The following is a 17,147-nucleotide window of genomic DNA, read 5'->3' as shown; positions in this document are numbered from 1 at the left end:
TTTGAGAGTTTGTTTCATCAAACCCCAAATTATGTTATCCTTCACATTTTTGGATGCGCTTGTTGGCCCAACTTACGACCATATAATACTCGAAAACTTCAATTCCATTCCAAACAATGTGTTTTTCTTGGGTATAGTACAATGCACAAGGGGTTCAAGTGTTTAAATGCTGCTACAGGAAGAGTTTACATCTCACGGGATGTTGTTTTTGATGAAACAATTTATCCCTTCTCCAAACTTCATCCCAATGCCGGTGCTTGTTTGCCTTCTAAAATTCTTCTTCTTCCAAACACCTTAAGAAACTTACCTGATGGGGATGACAATACTTATGTGCCATCTGCTAACTCTCTTAATCCTATTACCGAGTCTATGGATGCAGCTGCAGATCATATTTTGCTTGACACTGGTGAAAATTTGGAAGAAATTCAGCATCATTTCATGCTCCCTGGAGGTGTTCTTGGTGCACCTAGCAGGGGCACGCCTCCCAGTGCTTCCTTGGCATACAAGTACAAAAGTCTAAAATTGATCTTTTACTTTAGTCAAGAAAGATATGCAACTGAAATACTTCAGCGTACCAACATGATGTCAAGCAAACCTATGAACACTCCTCTTGCCCCAACCGAGAAGTTGCCTAGATCAGAGGGTGAAGCTCTAGGAACAAAAGATTCCACACGCTATAGAAGCATAGTGGGAGCTCTAGAATACCTCACCCTGACCCATCCTGACATATCCTTTTCGGTTAACAAGTTGTGCTGATTTTCACACTGTCCCACTACTACTCATTTGGCTGCTGTAATGAGAATTTTGAGGTATGTAAGAGGGACACTAAAGGTTGGACTAGAAATTAGGAAATCAGCATCCATGTTACTCAGTGCATTTGCAGATGCAGACTGGGCAGGATGCGATTAGCAAGATGCCTAGATGATAAAAAATCAACAGGGGGCTTTGCAATCTTTTTAGGTCCCAATTTAATCTCTTGGAGTGCTAGAAAACAAGCAACTGTTTCTAGATCTAGCACAGAGGCATAGTACAAAGCACTTGCTAATACCACTGCAGACCTTATGTGTGTACAGAAACTATTAGATGAACTGAAAATTCCTCATCCTTGAGCAGCAAGGCTTTAGTGTGATAACATAGGAGCAAAGTATTTATATGAGAACCCAGTGTTTCATGCATGCACCAAACATGTTGAGATCGATTATCATTTTGTGAGAGAACAAGTAGCACACAAACTGCTGGAAGTAAGATTTATTTCTTCTGAAGATCAGGTAGCTGATGGCTTACAAAGGCCCTACTTGTCCAGCGATTACTGATGTTTCGACATAATCTCAATTTGACTGACAGTTGTGGTTAACAGGGGGGTGTTGGAATATGTCAAGGTTCCCTACCATATCACGGTTCCTGTAATCATGTAATTGATCTTGTAATCAACTAGTTTAGGCAAGCTAGCGTAGAATTGTTGTTTCCTATTTTCTGTATCTTGTACATCAAGTAGCTCCTTGTACAAGCCACGCCGGGGGCTATTCCCGGCCATATAAACACGGAACCGTGAGCCCCAAAGGGCATCACATGTTCATCCATCTCACAGGCCCCACTTCCACACGTGTTAGCTACATAAGCAAAACCACCCATCAAAACAGGTAGATAGTCAATTGTAAACGATTTTGATAATTGAGTGGTCGAAGATTTCTGATTTTAGGATTGGATGGTCAAAATCTAACTCAGGTGATAGTTTTATGGTTAAAAATGAACTTTTTCCAATCGTGAATGTATGGAATATTATGTAAGTATGGTCCATTTAGTTTCTATTGTCAGTAAGAAAATTATATCAAGTGAGTATGGATAAGTTTGTATGTTCACCTAACCAAATACTATCTAGTTTAAACCGTTTAATACTGATGTATTTGGTTGTTGCACATACCAAATAGTTCATGTATAAATAATACTATATAGTATGGTTCAATCAATTTTTTCATTCATATGGTTTATCACTCTCAATAGAAAACTACATAAAATGGGATGGATTTCATCGTGAATAAGTTGGTATATATTGTTCACTCAACTAAATAAATATATAGATCATCATTTAACTTGAAGCATTCCATACGAATCAAATGGTATATAGGTTATATTTGGATCCCACCAACTAAAGTTTAGCTAGCTAAAATTTAGTTTAGAATCAAAATCTATTTAGATTCTTAGCTAAAGTTTAGCTAGAACCTGCAATCCAGCGAGAGAGCTTTAGTTGGTGGGATCCAAATAAGATCGTAGTATATACAACAAAACACACCTAGATATCGTGTGAGCCGTAGGTATAAAGTAACTTTCACCGGACTGAAGAAATTGACGCCGGATGACTAGCTTCGACAGAAGTCATTGGTCAACCCGAAAGGAAGCATACATTTTGGCACTCCAGCCCATCACCTAACAACTAAAGATTGCTGGCTGCCAGCAAGGAGACGTAGAGAAATATCCCAGCATCGTCTGCATTCAGTGAATGCATGCTGAACAAGTCAACAATCAACATGTGTTGCATCGCTGGACCGCCTGTCACCGAAACGCAGGGACCTGACGAGCAGGCCCTAAGGTGGCCCACACGTACGTAGAGAGCTCAGAGTTCAGTTGCATGTGCGGTTCAAAGAATTGCATGCATGTATCTCGATAAGATTTGCACGTTCAACGATCTGGTGGGTCTTCTTCCTCATCACAGAGCTACACAGTTCTAAAAAAAGGATGCATGTGCGGTTCAAAGACTTGCATGCATGCCTCGATAACATTTTGCATGTGGATCTCATAGCACTGGCAGCAGGTAGCCTTGATTGTGCGGTGCAAGTGCAAACTAGAGGTGTCGGTGGTGTCCTGGACACGCTGACGATGAAGATTCATGGACATACCGCGTTTCCAAGCAGCGTCGTGGGCTCAAACAATTTAGGCTTGTTTTTTACTTAGTGGATTAAATGGAATGGGAAGTTTATTTGGAGAGAAAATTAGTTCATTTGAGACTCAATCCCTTTTATTCTCTTTCAATCCGCCTATTTTATCAAACAAGGCCTTAGAGTACCTTTGGAACATAGGTTTTCTATACAAATTTCGTAGAAACCTTGTTCCTCCATTTTACTGATAGTACCGTGCATTTGGAACAAAGGAACGGGTAAGAACATTCTCGGAGGAACGAGGAGTAAAACTGTAAGTTTGGAGAAATGGAAACATAAGCTTTGAGTTCATAGAAAACTTTCCTGTGCGACACTCCTGAGCTCTCTCTCTAATCAACGATCTGGTGGGTGTTCTTCCTCATTGTAGAGAAGGCGGAGTGAGCCTGCAGAGGGGGGCCGAGGAGACCAGGGGCGCCGGCGCGCCAGCCCCCACCGCCGCCAGCCCGCGGGAAACCCGTGGCGCCGTAGGGGCCGGCTCCGGGACTGAAACAGAATCACAGGCCGGTGGGCCGTGGGGACCCACCGTCGTGAGAGGTGCCGCCGCCATGGGATGCCTGGAAACCGCCGCCGCCCTTCTTCGGCTACTTCTTCTTGCCGCTACTGTCGGCGCCGCGGCCGCCGCTACTGCTGCTGCCGCTGCCGCCAGTCTGGACAGAACCAGACGCCGAGCGACACCCGCCCGTACAGCCGGAAGACGAGGAGGTCCCGACGAGGAGGGCAGTGGAGTTAGAGATCTTCTCCTTGTTAGCGAGGTGAAATTCTTTCAGGGCGAACATGTCCCGCGCCTGGGCGAAGGACGGGAAGCCGGCGGAGGAGTTGGCGATGTTGTCGGCGGTGTTGGAGAAGCGCGGGTTGAGGCCGCGGAGCAGGTTCAGGACAAGTTGGGAGTCCTGAACGGGATGGCCGATATCGCGGAGGGCGTCGGCGAGGGTCTTCATGCGGCTGCAGTACTCGGCGATAGAGGAGGTGCCCTGCGTCATGGAGTGAAAGTCGTGGCTGAGGAAGATCACCCGGGATTGCTTGTTGGTGCGAAAGAGGCCCTCGATGGCGAGCCAAAGATCCCGGGCGGTCTGATCGTCGTCGGTCATGGCGAGGTCGAGAACGGAGTCGTCGACGGAGCCAAAGAACCAGGAGCGGACGCAACAATCCGCTTGATCCCAGTCGAGATCCTGGGGTCAGGGCGCCACCGTGTCATCGATGTGCGACTTGAGGCCGAACTTGCCGCACATGGACTTGAAGAAGGACTCCCATCGGGAGTAGGCGTTGGACTTCATTGTCAGCGTCACGGGGACGTGAGAGTTGACGGAAACAGTGGCGTCAACTTTTATTTCCGCGAATTTTCACATGACATTTGCTCTTTTGGGGAAGGCTAAAACACATTGCATTTCTTGTGAAATCCATGAGAATATGACTTTGCGTTTTTTGCCAAAGGTTTTCTGTTTCTTCACACAAGTGTACGCTTTTCAGAGTATTTCCTTACAAATGCTGAGCAAGCGGGAACTGCACTAGCACCGAGCCGCCGAGCATATACACTTGAGCTCCACTAGGGAACAATATCAAACGGTGGGCTAGTTACGTGCTTTCATAATTCAACTCCAGCATCTTTTTTTTAAAAAAAGATAATGGAATAAAATGCCGGCCTACCTTGGAGGCTCTAAAAGCCGTACAACTCCAGCTTCTGGCGTATGCCAAGGGACAGAGGCTTTGTTTAGTTGCCAAAATTGGGAGTGCTAAAATTACTGTGCTGGCACTGTAGCATACTGTAGCGTTTCGCTTGTATTTGTGAATTATTGTCCAAACATTGACTAATTAGGCTCAAAAGATTCGTCTCGCAAAGTACAACAAAACTGTGCAATTAATTTTTAATTTCATCTACATTTAGTACTCCATGCATGTACCGCAAGTTTGAAGTGATGGAGAATCTTCTTTTTGCATAGTATCAAAGTTGGGAGTTGGGGGTGAAGTAAACAAGGACAGAAACATGTATATAATCCAAGTGCAGAAGTCAGAAGTGCTCCTCTTGCAGACCGTCGCGCTCACTTGCATTGCAGGCAACTGTTACCGGAACAAGCCAACCGGCACTATTCATGTTGCTCCAATGAAACACAGGACACGATGGCTAATGCAGGATGACATGGCAGCTGCACAAACCGAATTGGGTATTAGGAGTAGTGCTTTGACTCGAGTTCCATTATATTTGATTTGACGGTACTTAGCCTTGAGAAATGCTTAATCTGGATATGGATCATCTTTCATCATATCTGCCGCAGATACCATTCCAGAAAAATAAACCATTTGCCCAAGATAATTGGACCTCCGGTTAGGTTTTCCGTCGGTTTTGGCAGGTATGTCTCACTCTCAAGTGACATCATCTCACGTCAGATGCTGCAACTGGAAAGCACTAGCTACGTACTCGTTTGATGATGATACGTGAAGCATGCATGAAAGAAAAATTCCCCTTCTCCCTTTGAACAAGAGAGACATGAAAAATGAGAGCAAATAGATGAAGATGAGAGGGGTAGTTGTGTTTTAAGAACAAAAATATATGGGGGGCCGAACATTCTTATTAAGTGAATGCAGGGCTCCGAAAATATTTTTTTAAAAAAAGATGGGATGTCTTAGCCGAGTTATATAATAATGCATATATTTATTATGCCCTTTTGTTTTCCCATTCTTAGGAAATATTTTATAAACCAATGTACCCCTTCGAAACAAGACGTAATTCATTTCACTGGGATACGACAAAACTTCTACCGGCTTATTCTATCACAAATTTGATGCTAGATTTCATATTACGTAATGGCCATAGGCGTGCGGCTTGGTTGGCCACCTGTTGTGTGTACTTCAACAACAAAAAATTTCTTAATACAATGATGCCCTGCTCTCCTACTTATTTTTTTAAAAAAATAAAAATCTGTATTACAAATACTTACTTATGATTATGATTTTGTATCACATAAATAGCATATTAATGAAGTGATTGTTGATCGTTTGTAACTTTGAAGAAGTTATGATGCAAGATGTGCGCATGCAGTACTGGAACCAAAATAGTACATAATTTGAAAGGTAAAATCCATTTTGATTTTCGGTTTTAAACCACACCAGTCCACCAGCATGAGCGCATCAGAGGTTGACGGTAGAAGTTGTGCGTGCACAGTGACGGGAGGTCATACAGGTGCGATCATCACCAACTGGAACGGTTTGCCTATAAATAGGTGTCTCCATCCAGTTAAAATGCAGGCGTGTAGCAGCAGCCAGAAGAGGGCTAGCAGCCGTTAACCAATCAAGCTCAGTGAAGGGCGATCATGAAGCTAACCGTGTGTCTCTGCATCTGCATCCTCCTCGTCGCCTCCTCCTCCCCCGTCCCCATCTCCGACCGCTGCCCCGTCCAGTGCCGGCCGCCTGAGGAGGACGTCACCGCCATAGTTGTCGGCCAGGCGCAGACTTCGGCGGCAAGCATGACCGCAAGTTTCGCCGCCGCCGATCAGCCCCCGCCGGAGGTTTTCGAGAGCTCCAAGAGGCTCAGCCCAGGAGGACCCAACCCTCAGCATCACTAGCTAGCTGATCAGGTAGCTCTTCCTGTCCGCGTCAAGAGTGCTCTCGGTGAACTTCCCCTTCATATTCCGTTGAAAGTGATGGCTGTGGAACTGGCCTTTGCTTATTATAATCTCCTGCGACACTTTTCTTCTTCGGTCTGAATGCGTGAATTCCAGGTGTCATTAATTATCATGCAACTTACTGATTGTCAATACGCGTTCTCCGTTATGTCAAATTGCCAATGGAGTTTACTTCTGTCCATTCGGCATGTTTCACCTGCTAAAAGTAAATGGATTAAGAAGTCATAAGGGTGCGTTTGGCAACTAATAGGAATAGTGGTGGCATCGGAGTTGGTGGAGGAAATTTATTTTGGGAATATGATTTTTAGTCCCATTCTCTTGTTTGTCTTCGGAAGGGAATTAAGTATGGGAGTTTAAGTGAAACTTCGTATCCTTTGTTTTGTTTGGTGTGGAGGTTTAGAGGTAGTAAATTATATCTTAAGTTATGATTAACGGTGTAGATGCATCCATCTTCGGCTAAAAATAAATTCCCACCCAATTGGTACCCTCTCCTTGGGAAGCGATTGGCTGGAATTGTTCCTCTAAACTTCCATTCCTCATCCCACTAAAACTCTCATGCCAATGGAGTTTACTTCTGTCCATTCGGCATGTTTCACCTGCTAAAAGTAAACGGATCAAGAAGTCATAAGGGTGCGTTTGGCAACTAATAGAAAAGGGACATGTGAATTAGTGGTGGGATCGGAGTTGGTGGAGGAAAATTATTTTGGGAATATGATTTTTAGTTCCATTCTCTTGTTTGTCTTCGGAAGGGAATTAGTATGGGAGTTTAAGTGAAACTTCGTATCCTTTGTTTTGTTTGGTGTGGAGGTTTAGAGGTAGTAAATTATATCTTAAGTTATGATTAACGGTGTAGATGCATCCATTTTCCACTAAAAATAAATTCCCACCCAATTGGTACCTTCTCCTTGGGAAGTGATTGGCTGGAATTGTTCCTCTAAACTTCCATTCCTCATCCCACTAAAACTCTCATGCCCGCCAAAACAAAATTTATCTCTCGAGTCTAAATTCCCTTTCTATCCCACCAATTACCTCCAAACAAACAAGCAATAATGGTACCTCATATTTGCGCAATAGCATATGACTCCTCTCTTGGATACTTCTAGCTCTCCTAACCGGACCTATAATGTCTGGCATATTCTCTTCACTACATCATGCTATTCGGGCTTTGGCGAGAGCAACGATAGTAGCAGCACCGCAAACAGGCGAGGAGAGTGAAATGGATGTCCTGGACATAAGGGACTCATTTGATTGATGACTTTTGGGATGATGCCAACTGTGAGGCGCCAAGAGAACCTTTGGCGGCGCATAACTGATGCAAAATTAAAAAAATTGCATATGCAAATCCCTGAGGTATAAATGGGCTGAAATTGAAATATAAGACAAAACACAACAACAATCAACCCATAAACCAACTACACAGAAGAGGAAAGGAAAAGAAGCATACATTTCACCACTAAAAAGGTGACTAAATCGATTAATAATGCAAACCAAACAAGAACATGAAGATCTTGCCGTTGAATTTCACGACACATACATTGGAATTATAAAGCAATGCAAATTCTTCCATTGATTTGGTCTCAGCCCAATAGGTTATACCCTGTATAAAAAAGATTAAAAAATGGAACAGACAAACATATTACATCATGTTCATGGCCATATGGTCAAGGCCACTTGTGGTCTGATCCTCACCACCAGCTAGCTTCGGTCAGCTCGCTTCTGTGTGAACCAGGCCGATCTGCACGTCCCGGCCCGATTGTACAGTAGCATCCAGCCCAGAAACAATAATAACCGCTGATGGGCCGGAAAAAATAGCACGAGTCTTTTCTTTACACAGCCACGTCACGCTCCCTTGCTATGGAGCCTTTGGATTCTACCCTAATACCCCTTGGATTCCAGTTCCAACGGCCAGGATCACACGTGCGCCTTTCCCCGCTCCAGAGCCGATGCCGTCGCCCAAAATGCCAACCGACGCACCACCGGACCCGCACCGCCGCAAAATTATGAAACTTTTCTAGGGTTCTTCGCGAAACCCTCGCCGCCCGCTCCCGAATCCCACCCAATCCCGTCCCCGTCGGGCCACCGGGGTTCTGAAATCAGGGTTTATGCATGGCCTCGCCCCGCCCGGCGGCGGCGTCGCGAACTGGGAGGAGGCTGCGGCGGCGGGTCCCGCGCCGGCCTCCTCCACCGCCCCCTCCGCCCCACCCAGGTCGAGGTGGGCGTCGCCGATCAAGGTCTACTACCGCAAGTATCCCCGCAGAAACCCTAAACCTCCTCCTCCGCCTCCTCCGGGGCCCGCCCCCGATCTGAATCCCCTCCCGGAAACCCTATCCTCGATTCCTCGACCCATTCGCTGCCCGGAGGATGGGGTCGCTGCGGCGGCGCCGAGTTCCACTCCGCCTCCGTTCCCGGATCCAGCGGCGCCGATTTCCACTCCGCCTCCGTTCCCCGACCCAGCGGCGACGAGTTCCACTACGCCTCCGTTCCCCGACCCGGCGGCGCCTACCTCCTCTTCTCCTGCTCCGCCTCTGGCTCCGGCACCTCCTGGGGAACCCTCTCCCGGATCGGGTGACATTGCCCCGGGGATTAACCGGGACGGGGCCGCCGTTCCCAACGGCCATGGCAAAGACTGGGCCATGGTTGCCGTTCAGAAGGCTGAGAAGGCAAAGAAGCGCAGGGCCAGGAGCGAACTGCGGCGGCAGCTTGCGTCAGAGCTTGATCAGGTGCGTATGCTCTCCAAGCGACTAAAGGCTGCTGCTGAGGCCTTGGCGCAACAGGAGGATTCAGTGCCCATGCCTCTGGCTATGATGCTGCCGCCGTCACAGGTGGTGGATGCTAGATACATTCGCTCACAGTTCTCACCCACCGGTCCAGTGACGCCCATACCTGCCCAGGCTGCGTTTGCCCCTTTTCGCTCACTGCCGCCGCAGGCGCCACTAACTGTGTCGGTGGTTCACACAGAACCCTTCGAGGTGGAGAAGCGGACACCTAAGGCGAATCAGTTGTACCAAAACTCAGAGTTCTTGCTTGCCAAGGATAAGTTCCCACCTGCGGACACACATGGACGCAAGAAACCAAAGCACCACAAGAAGAAGAACAGGTCTCTAGAACCTCGTGGTGCAGACTTTGATGCTGAGCGGAGGCTATACTCTCATGCGTTCAAGAAGTCCTCATCACTTCTGAGCCGGCTAATGAAGCACAAATTTGCATGGGTGTTTAACAAGCCTGTCGATGCAGTTGGACTTGGCTTGCATGATTATTTTGAAATTATCAGGCACCCAATGGATCTTGGAACGATCAGGGGGCGACTCAGCCATGGTCAGTACAGGAACCCGAAGGAGTTTGCTGAGGATGTGAGGCTCACTTTCCAGAATGCCATGACATATAACCCGAAGGGGCATGATGTTCATATCATGGCCGAGCAGTTGCTAGGGATATTTGAGGCGCAGTGGCCTGAGATCGAGGCAAAGGTTAATTATCTTGCATTGTGCCCACCATTGCCAAAGAAATTTCCACCTCCTCCAATTGACTTGCGTCTCCTAGAGAGGTCAGATTCTGTGAAACACCATGTGGCGTTGGAATCCAATTCAAGGCCAATAAGTCATACTCCCACCCGGCCACCATCAATGAAGAAACCAAGGGCAAAGGATGCAAATAAGAGAGACATGACAATGGACGAGAAGCGTAAACTTAGCGAGAACCTCCAGAACTTGCCTCCAGAGAAGCTTGACGCAGTTGTTCAGCTCATTAAGAACAAGAATTTGACAGTTAGGCAGCATGATGATGAGATTGAGGTTGAAATTGATAGCATGGATGCTGAAACTCTTTGGGAGCTTGATAGGTTTGTGTCTAACTACAAGAAAAACCTTAGCAAGCAAAAGCGAAGGGCTGAGCGTGCAATGCTTGCAAGACAAGATGCAGAGTTGCGTGCACAGCATTCTGTACAGCAACTACTGGTATGAGCATTCAATCATTTTTAAATATGCAGTAACATCATCGTAAGAAGTTGTCATTGTTTCTGAATATAAGATTTCCTATCATTGCAGGCTGAAGAGCGTAACACTGGTGAAAAATCTCCAAAGCAAAGTAAGATATGTTTGCTCTATTTTCTAAAATCATCTTCAAAGAACATTGCAAGCAAGTTAATGATTTATTATTTTTTTGTACCAAAGATGTGATGGTGGGTGGGCAATTAGCATCTTCTGCGCCAAATCAAAATGATAACAATGGACATGTGGCAAGTAGGTCAAACAGTTCTAGCGGCTCCAGCAGTGATTCAGGCTCGTCTTCTAGTGGTAATATTTACTTAACCTTTCACGTTTGGTGTTGACGTTTCACCGTTCAGAAAATTGTTGGATTGCATTATAACTAAATCATTTTGACACTCTTTTTCTTGCAGACTCAGACAGTGATAGTTCTTCTTCAGATGGATCGGATGCTGCCAATTTGTCTTGAAATATAGGTAAGTTCCATTGAGAATGTTGTGCTCCCCCGTTTTGCTGTTGTACCTAGTCAGCTGTCATGTTGATTGCTTGGTGCATAAATGTAAGGTATTTGTGGTTTACTGTGTGCACGTTAATTTGTATGTCACTATTTCCTTCCACAGGAGTTCCATTCATTCAACATTTGTTGGTCTTTTAATCAAATAATATAATCATGTTTAATCTACACCTCCAAGTGTCAAAACCTTTTAATTTTCATCCTCGAAATGTCACAACTGGTGCAAGCAACATCCCTTTGCATAAACCACCCTCATTTTGACTTTTGGTTGCCATGTTAGTCCTACATTCTTAGTTAGCTCCATTTCTCCTGCCTACTTCTTTCTTCTTCTTTGTCCCCTTGCTTGGTGCTGCTTGCTATGTGGAGGTGGCAGTGATGGTGTTTCCTCGTGGCTGCTGCTAATGAGTCAAGCACAGCCTCACAGTGACAACCCTGGAGTGCTCAAAGAAGGCCTGGGCTGATATTGTTTTCGCAGTGCCCCATGCTGTAGATCTTGTGAAGAACAGGCCGCCATTGAGGAAGTTAGGTTTCGTTACTGCCTACCGTCTAGTGTTTGGACTGGAAAGGGTCATGTGCCATGTAGAAGCGGTATCACAGTTGACTATAAGGTTAACCACACTCATAGTTGAGGCCTTGAGGGACAATATACAACAACATAGCCTTGAGGGACAATATCTGGATTTTTTTTTCTTATTTATGTTATGTTGTGTGCAATCATCTGTATTTTCTGTTTTCACATTTCAAGAATCCAGAATTTTCTGATTCTGTGTTGAAATTAATATTATTTGATAGTCATCAGCACGCATATTGTGAATATTTGGTAAAATGTAATATCCTGAGAAAAAACATTGTAGCTGTTATCAGGTTGCTCACCCTTAGTTAAACTGACCGATCGTAAGGCCTAACCATTCAATCTGATCAAGCTGGAAATTGTCTTGCCAACTATGAGGTAACATGATCATTTTTTGTATCAAAGTGGCACAAGGGAAATAAATCCTGATGCAGATCTCAATTTCTGAAAAATTCCTGATCTGTATTTATGCTTCCATGCTTTCTGGTTACTTGTTGCTCCCGGCACAAGACTTGGAAACTTAGTATATAGAAAGTTAGGTAATATGTTAGGAAACTGTTGCTTCTTTGCTCTTCAAATGATAGAGATTTTGTAAAAGGCAGCTTCTAACTTCATAAATGCCATGATTAAATGCATTCATGGTTGCAGAGATGAACATTTAAAAGGTTTTGGACATCCTATTGTTCTTCAAGTGTTTCCGTTTTCATCTGCATGGTCCTGTGTTGATGGGACGAGAGTGCCAAACCAGCTCGCTATGGTTGCTTGCTCCATATTCTTGGCCAGACGTCACACAGAACTTTGCCTTGGTGGCAGTGATCAACAAGACCATGTTCAATTTGTAAGAACTTGTGACCTTTGGTATGGAGCCAGGCAGAGAAGCTATATGTTTGCTGCCTTAAAAAAAAAAAAGCTTGACCACAGGGAGAAGAAGGCCTTGCTTTGTCATAAGAGAGGGGAGTACCAAACCCTTTAAGGAGGAACTCACATGACCACCTTGAGGCTCCCAACTTGAGGCTCTACCAACTAAGCTATTGTTGGTTCTTAGATCTTTGCTACCATAAAAAACATTCCAACTCTTCTGGCGTCTTTTCAGATTGCAACTTCGCCTGTTTGTTTAGACCATGTGGCCCAATAAGCTTTAAAGCATTCCCTTATTTTTGGGCTCCACACTCCTGTTTTCAGAGCCTTGCCACTTGCTAGCTTCCTCGTGCATTGTGGCACTGCTATCCTGCTTTCTTTCATTATCCATCACCCAGGCATTCAACCTTGGATTCCATCCAGTATTGCAGGCTCGCAGCTCAAAAAATGAGCTGTTCATCTATCCACAAGACAAGCAAAATGTTATGTTGCTTAAATATATTAGAGATAGCCATATAGGTTTTCTGGGCACACTTGTCTCCTCATTCTTTCACATGCATCAGAGTGAAAGGATTTAACCTAGACATGCCATGAGTTATTCTTGTAAATGAGAGCAAAATAGGATAAACACAATGATGCAACTGCAGTATCAATTATTTCCTCAATTTTAAGAGCCATCAAGTGGGTCTATCTGTTGAAGCATGAGATCTGTTGTGTTAACTTTGCTATACGTTTATCATTCTTCTTTCACAAGAGTAAATTAGGGTGATACTTTTTGTTAATGTAGTAATGCCCTGTGGGAGAAGTCGAACTCCCCAGGCATTACTTTCAAACGAAATGCATGTGATAATTTTTTACCCCATTTGGCTGTGAACCAAAAGACTTGATTTATTTATTGAATCAGATTCTCCCAGGTGAAGCAAAGAGGCAGAATTAGGCAATTAGCTGTAATAAAAAAATGCTTAACATAACATTTCCTTGTGTTTCATTCACATTAGATTTTATCCTTTATCCTTGCGCTGAGTTGGAGAGGTTCTTATGTAGGAGAGGGTATTGTAAAGGAACAGATTAGGTCTCCAGTTTCAAAAGGAAGAAACATTGTGGCGTTTTCTTTAAGAATCTGGTTGCGAAACAGCCATATAAGTTAATTAGATTCTTTGCCTTTGATTTCTCAATACTGTCTCATTCGTTCCTTTTTTTATGGACTTATTTATTTATTTAATCCCTTTTATCATGTAAACCATCTGTGGTATCCATTTTTGCTTGCTTGAATTTTTAGTTAGAAAAATGGAAGTTAATTGTCAAATCCAGGATTCATCCAAAAAAACATTGTTAGCTCCCACTCATTTTATACATTGTTAGCTCCCACTCATTTTATCTATGCTGGAAATGGTTATCCAAGCAGTCCGGAAGATTCCCTAGGCATTGCATGTGTTGAATGATAATTCCATTCCATTTTTTTATTGATTTTCCACGCGTTAAAAGTGTTTATGGAGCCTTTCTGCACGGCACCTTTTAGTTAGTAGTATTGATTCCTTTTGCTTATTCCTTCATATGCTATTGTAATTTGAAGGTTCCATTTTGGATGTTCAGTCGAAAGAGTGCATAGATTTGTGGGACATCATTGCTTGTTCTGGATTTTGTTTTTGTTTCCTTCAATACTAAATTTTCTAGTAAAAAAATTCTTATTAAATAAAAAGGATCCAGATGGACCCTGCATACCCTCTACCGGATGTTGAAACCTGTTTCCTGGGTATATCCTGCTGATGGTGTACAAAGTAAGTTGTTGCTAGTTGGTCCTATCTTGTCAGTGCTGCTGCATACTAGTCCGTGCGCTTATTTGTACATGCAGACTAGTGTTGCTTTGTCGAATGGCCTCTTTGAATTTTCACCTGGGTGCTTGTCAGTTCTATTAATAGCTTCGATATGATTTCTTCGATAGCTCATTTGGTGAATCTCTTTAAGCAGACCATTTTTTGGTCAAAAGTAGCATCCGGAAAGTTTTTATCCCTTCCTTTCCTGTGTATGGAGACCAATGAGCGCCATCATCATTTTAAATCTTTGTTTGCTTTGATATGTAAGTTGCATGAGTCTTTGATGAAATGATTGGTAAACTCTTTGGTTAGCTTTCATGTCAGATAGTTGTAAAACGAACGTTTGAATCAGTGGAGCCTTAGATTCTGTAATCTGTACTCTTCAAACTTGGTTCCCTTCCTGCTAGGAGCACTACCATGATGAATTGGTATCATGTCCAGCATGGTCTAAATATGTGCTATAATCTTAGAGGCAATTAAATGTTTTTTCTATGAAGAGTAAAACTTAAGAAAATAATTTCTGGGTTTGTATATGATTAGAGAGGCTAGGCTGACTGTTGAATTTTGGTGTCTTGAGGTATACTGAAGCCTTATGAAATCAGTGGCATGTTAGTGATCTATGCTGCTATTTCAGTGCTAACTGGTCCGGGGAGTTAACTTCTATCCAATGACTGTCTAATAAGATGTCCATACTTGCTCTGTCATTTTTTGAGTTGATTTGAATTGTAATAACGGTTACTTTATGCTGATTTGCAGGTTCAGGTGCTTGCTGCGTAGACCATAACTCAAGAATTTTATTGGCTTGCCAATGGCAGTTAGGTTGTACATGTTTATCCCCCCTCTTTTAGGAAAAACTCCTAGGTAGCTGCTAATGTTAGGTTGCCATTGGAAGCCAGAAAAGGGGCAATGCTTCTGATGTTGACGCTTCCATAATGAGTGTGAAGCATATGTGCTGGTGTATGATGGGTGTAGTCCCTCCCTCCCTCCCCTCCTCCAAGCTTTTCTTTGGCTGATTGTGCAACACTAGGTAATTTTTTCTGACTTGTAGTGGCTAGAATTTGGTTAGCCGACACCAATCTGGTTGGCAGTTGGCACACTTCTTTCATCCTTGCACCATTTTTTGATTGGCTCGTTTAGTTCAATTTTGTATCTGGTCGCCTAAAAAATGTGGCTGGCACAAAATCAGGGAAAACTGAGGTAAGTGTCCAAAGTTGCAGTCCTTATCTTATTCTTTCTTCAAAGTCAGGCGGTAAGAACAATTTCCAAAAAATAGAGTGACCCATGCTTTGATGATCACCCTGGTGTGTATCGTTTGTGTAGGCCTTTTGTGTGTCCGATAATTTCGTGGTGTGATACTGATAAGATTGTTGGAGTGACATCTTATTTGTCTCTTGAAAGCTGAAATTTCCTTGGAAGTGTACAAAGAAGGTTAGGCTAATCTATGTTCTCGTATGATGTGCACAAAATGGACGTAAGCCTACTATTGAGAAAAAACAGTCTGGCTAGAGGAGAGTACTGTTGCTACTAGCGGGTTAGGTGTTATCGTGCCAATCATGAGCTGATGAGCATGGAAGCATCTATGTCAATGCAAGCTTGAACTTAATCAAAAACTTACGCAAGCGAGGGAATAGCGGAAATTATATAGGAAAAAATCGATACACGTGAAGTTAGAAGGCCAGAGGCCCAAAGAAATACCCTACTTAGAAAACTTTAATGACAAAAATATGAAGTCATTGATCCAACACAAGTTTCTAAGGGGCCGTTTGATACATCCTGTTAAACTTTAGCACATGTCACATCGGATGTTTGGATGCTAATTAGAGTATTAAACATAGTCTAATTACAAAACTAATTGTAAAGATGGAGTCTAATTCGCGAGACGGATCTATTAAGCCTAATTAGTCCATGATTTGACAATGTGGTGCTACAATAACCATTTGCTAATGATGGATTAATTAGTCTTAATAGATTCGTCTTGCGAATTGGACTCCATCTGTGCAATTAGTTTTATAATTAGCTCGTGTTTAGTCCTTCTAATTAGCATCCGAACGTTCAATATGACCTTGCTAAAGTTTAACACCTCGTATCTGCTTAGCCTGATGCGTAACGAGGGCCATGGACTTCCATCTGCCTCGAGACAAAGTCCGGAAAACCTATCGATCTTCTGCAAGGCAGTATCTAATACACTTCCGCTTTAAGATTCGTGCAAAAACTAGAAATCTACGGTCCAGGCTTCATCTTCCTCCTCTCTGTACGCACGAGCTCCAACTTGTTGACGCTGACGCCGCCCCTCCTCCACCTTGCCACGCGCCGTGGTCGCATCGGGCGAGCTCCGCCTTACGCTGACGAGCAGCCGCCCCTTGCGCCGTCGAGCCGCACCCTTAGGGTTCGGGGTTGGGCTGCTCGGTGGCTCCATGTCCCAGGGTTATAGAGGGATGGCCGGGGGTGGTCGCCGGCCGGGCGGAGGTGGCGGTGTGTGGGTGGGACGGCGAGGCAGCAGGGGCGCCGCCCGCCACGGTGGTGGTGGAGGCCGGTTGGGAAGTGCAAAAGACGGGGGCGTGGCGCTCACAGCGATTAGGGATGGCCGTGGATGCTAGCGGCAGCTCCGGCGGCGCCCCCGCCGTCGGAGCCGGGTGGGACGACGGAGGAGGCGGGGGCTTCTGGACGGAGCTGAAGAAGAAAGGTGCGGCATGGCGGCGCCGAACGATAGCGAGGGCCGAGGGGGAAGAAACAAGTTGTTTCTTCGTGGGCCTGATGGGCCGTGCGATGTAAACACTTCCTACCTTCCGCGTGATGTATAGGAGCGCCCAACAAAGTCCCATCATAAAAGATTATCTATTTTCTCATGCACCAAATA

General features: G+C 44.5%; 1 protein-coding gene and 1 pseudogene across 1 annotated transcript; one reads left to right on the top strand and one right to left on the bottom strand.

Moving 5' to 3' along the window:
* Positions 1-2,431: 2,431 nt before the first annotated feature.
* LOC140221288 (uncharacterized) lies at positions 2,432-6,158 on the bottom strand (annotated as a pseudogene).
* Positions 6,159-8,532: 2,374 nt separating this feature from the next.
* LOC117851589 (uncharacterized) lies at positions 8,533-15,432 on the top strand. Its single transcript, XM_034733432.2, has 5 exons — positions 8,533-10,503; positions 10,594-10,633; positions 10,720-10,842; positions 10,947-11,009; positions 15,047-15,432. Exons 1-4 carry the CDS (start codon positions 8,653-8,655, stop codon positions 11,000-11,002), a joined length of 2,070 nt encoding a protein of 689 aa, XP_034589323.1. The 5' UTR covers positions 8,533-8,652; the 3' UTR covers positions 11,003-11,009; positions 15,047-15,432.
* The last annotated feature ends 1,715 nt before the right edge of the window (positions 15,433-17,147 follow it).

This window comes from Setaria viridis, chromosome 1 (assembly GCF_005286985.2).
Source record: "Setaria viridis chromosome 1, Setaria_viridis_v4.0, whole genome shotgun sequence".
Lineage (NCBI taxonomy): Eukaryota > Viridiplantae > Streptophyta > Magnoliopsida > Poales > Poaceae > Setaria > Setaria viridis.
Note: the sequence above shows the minus strand (reverse complement) of the source record. Positions and strands in the feature narration are given on the sequence as shown.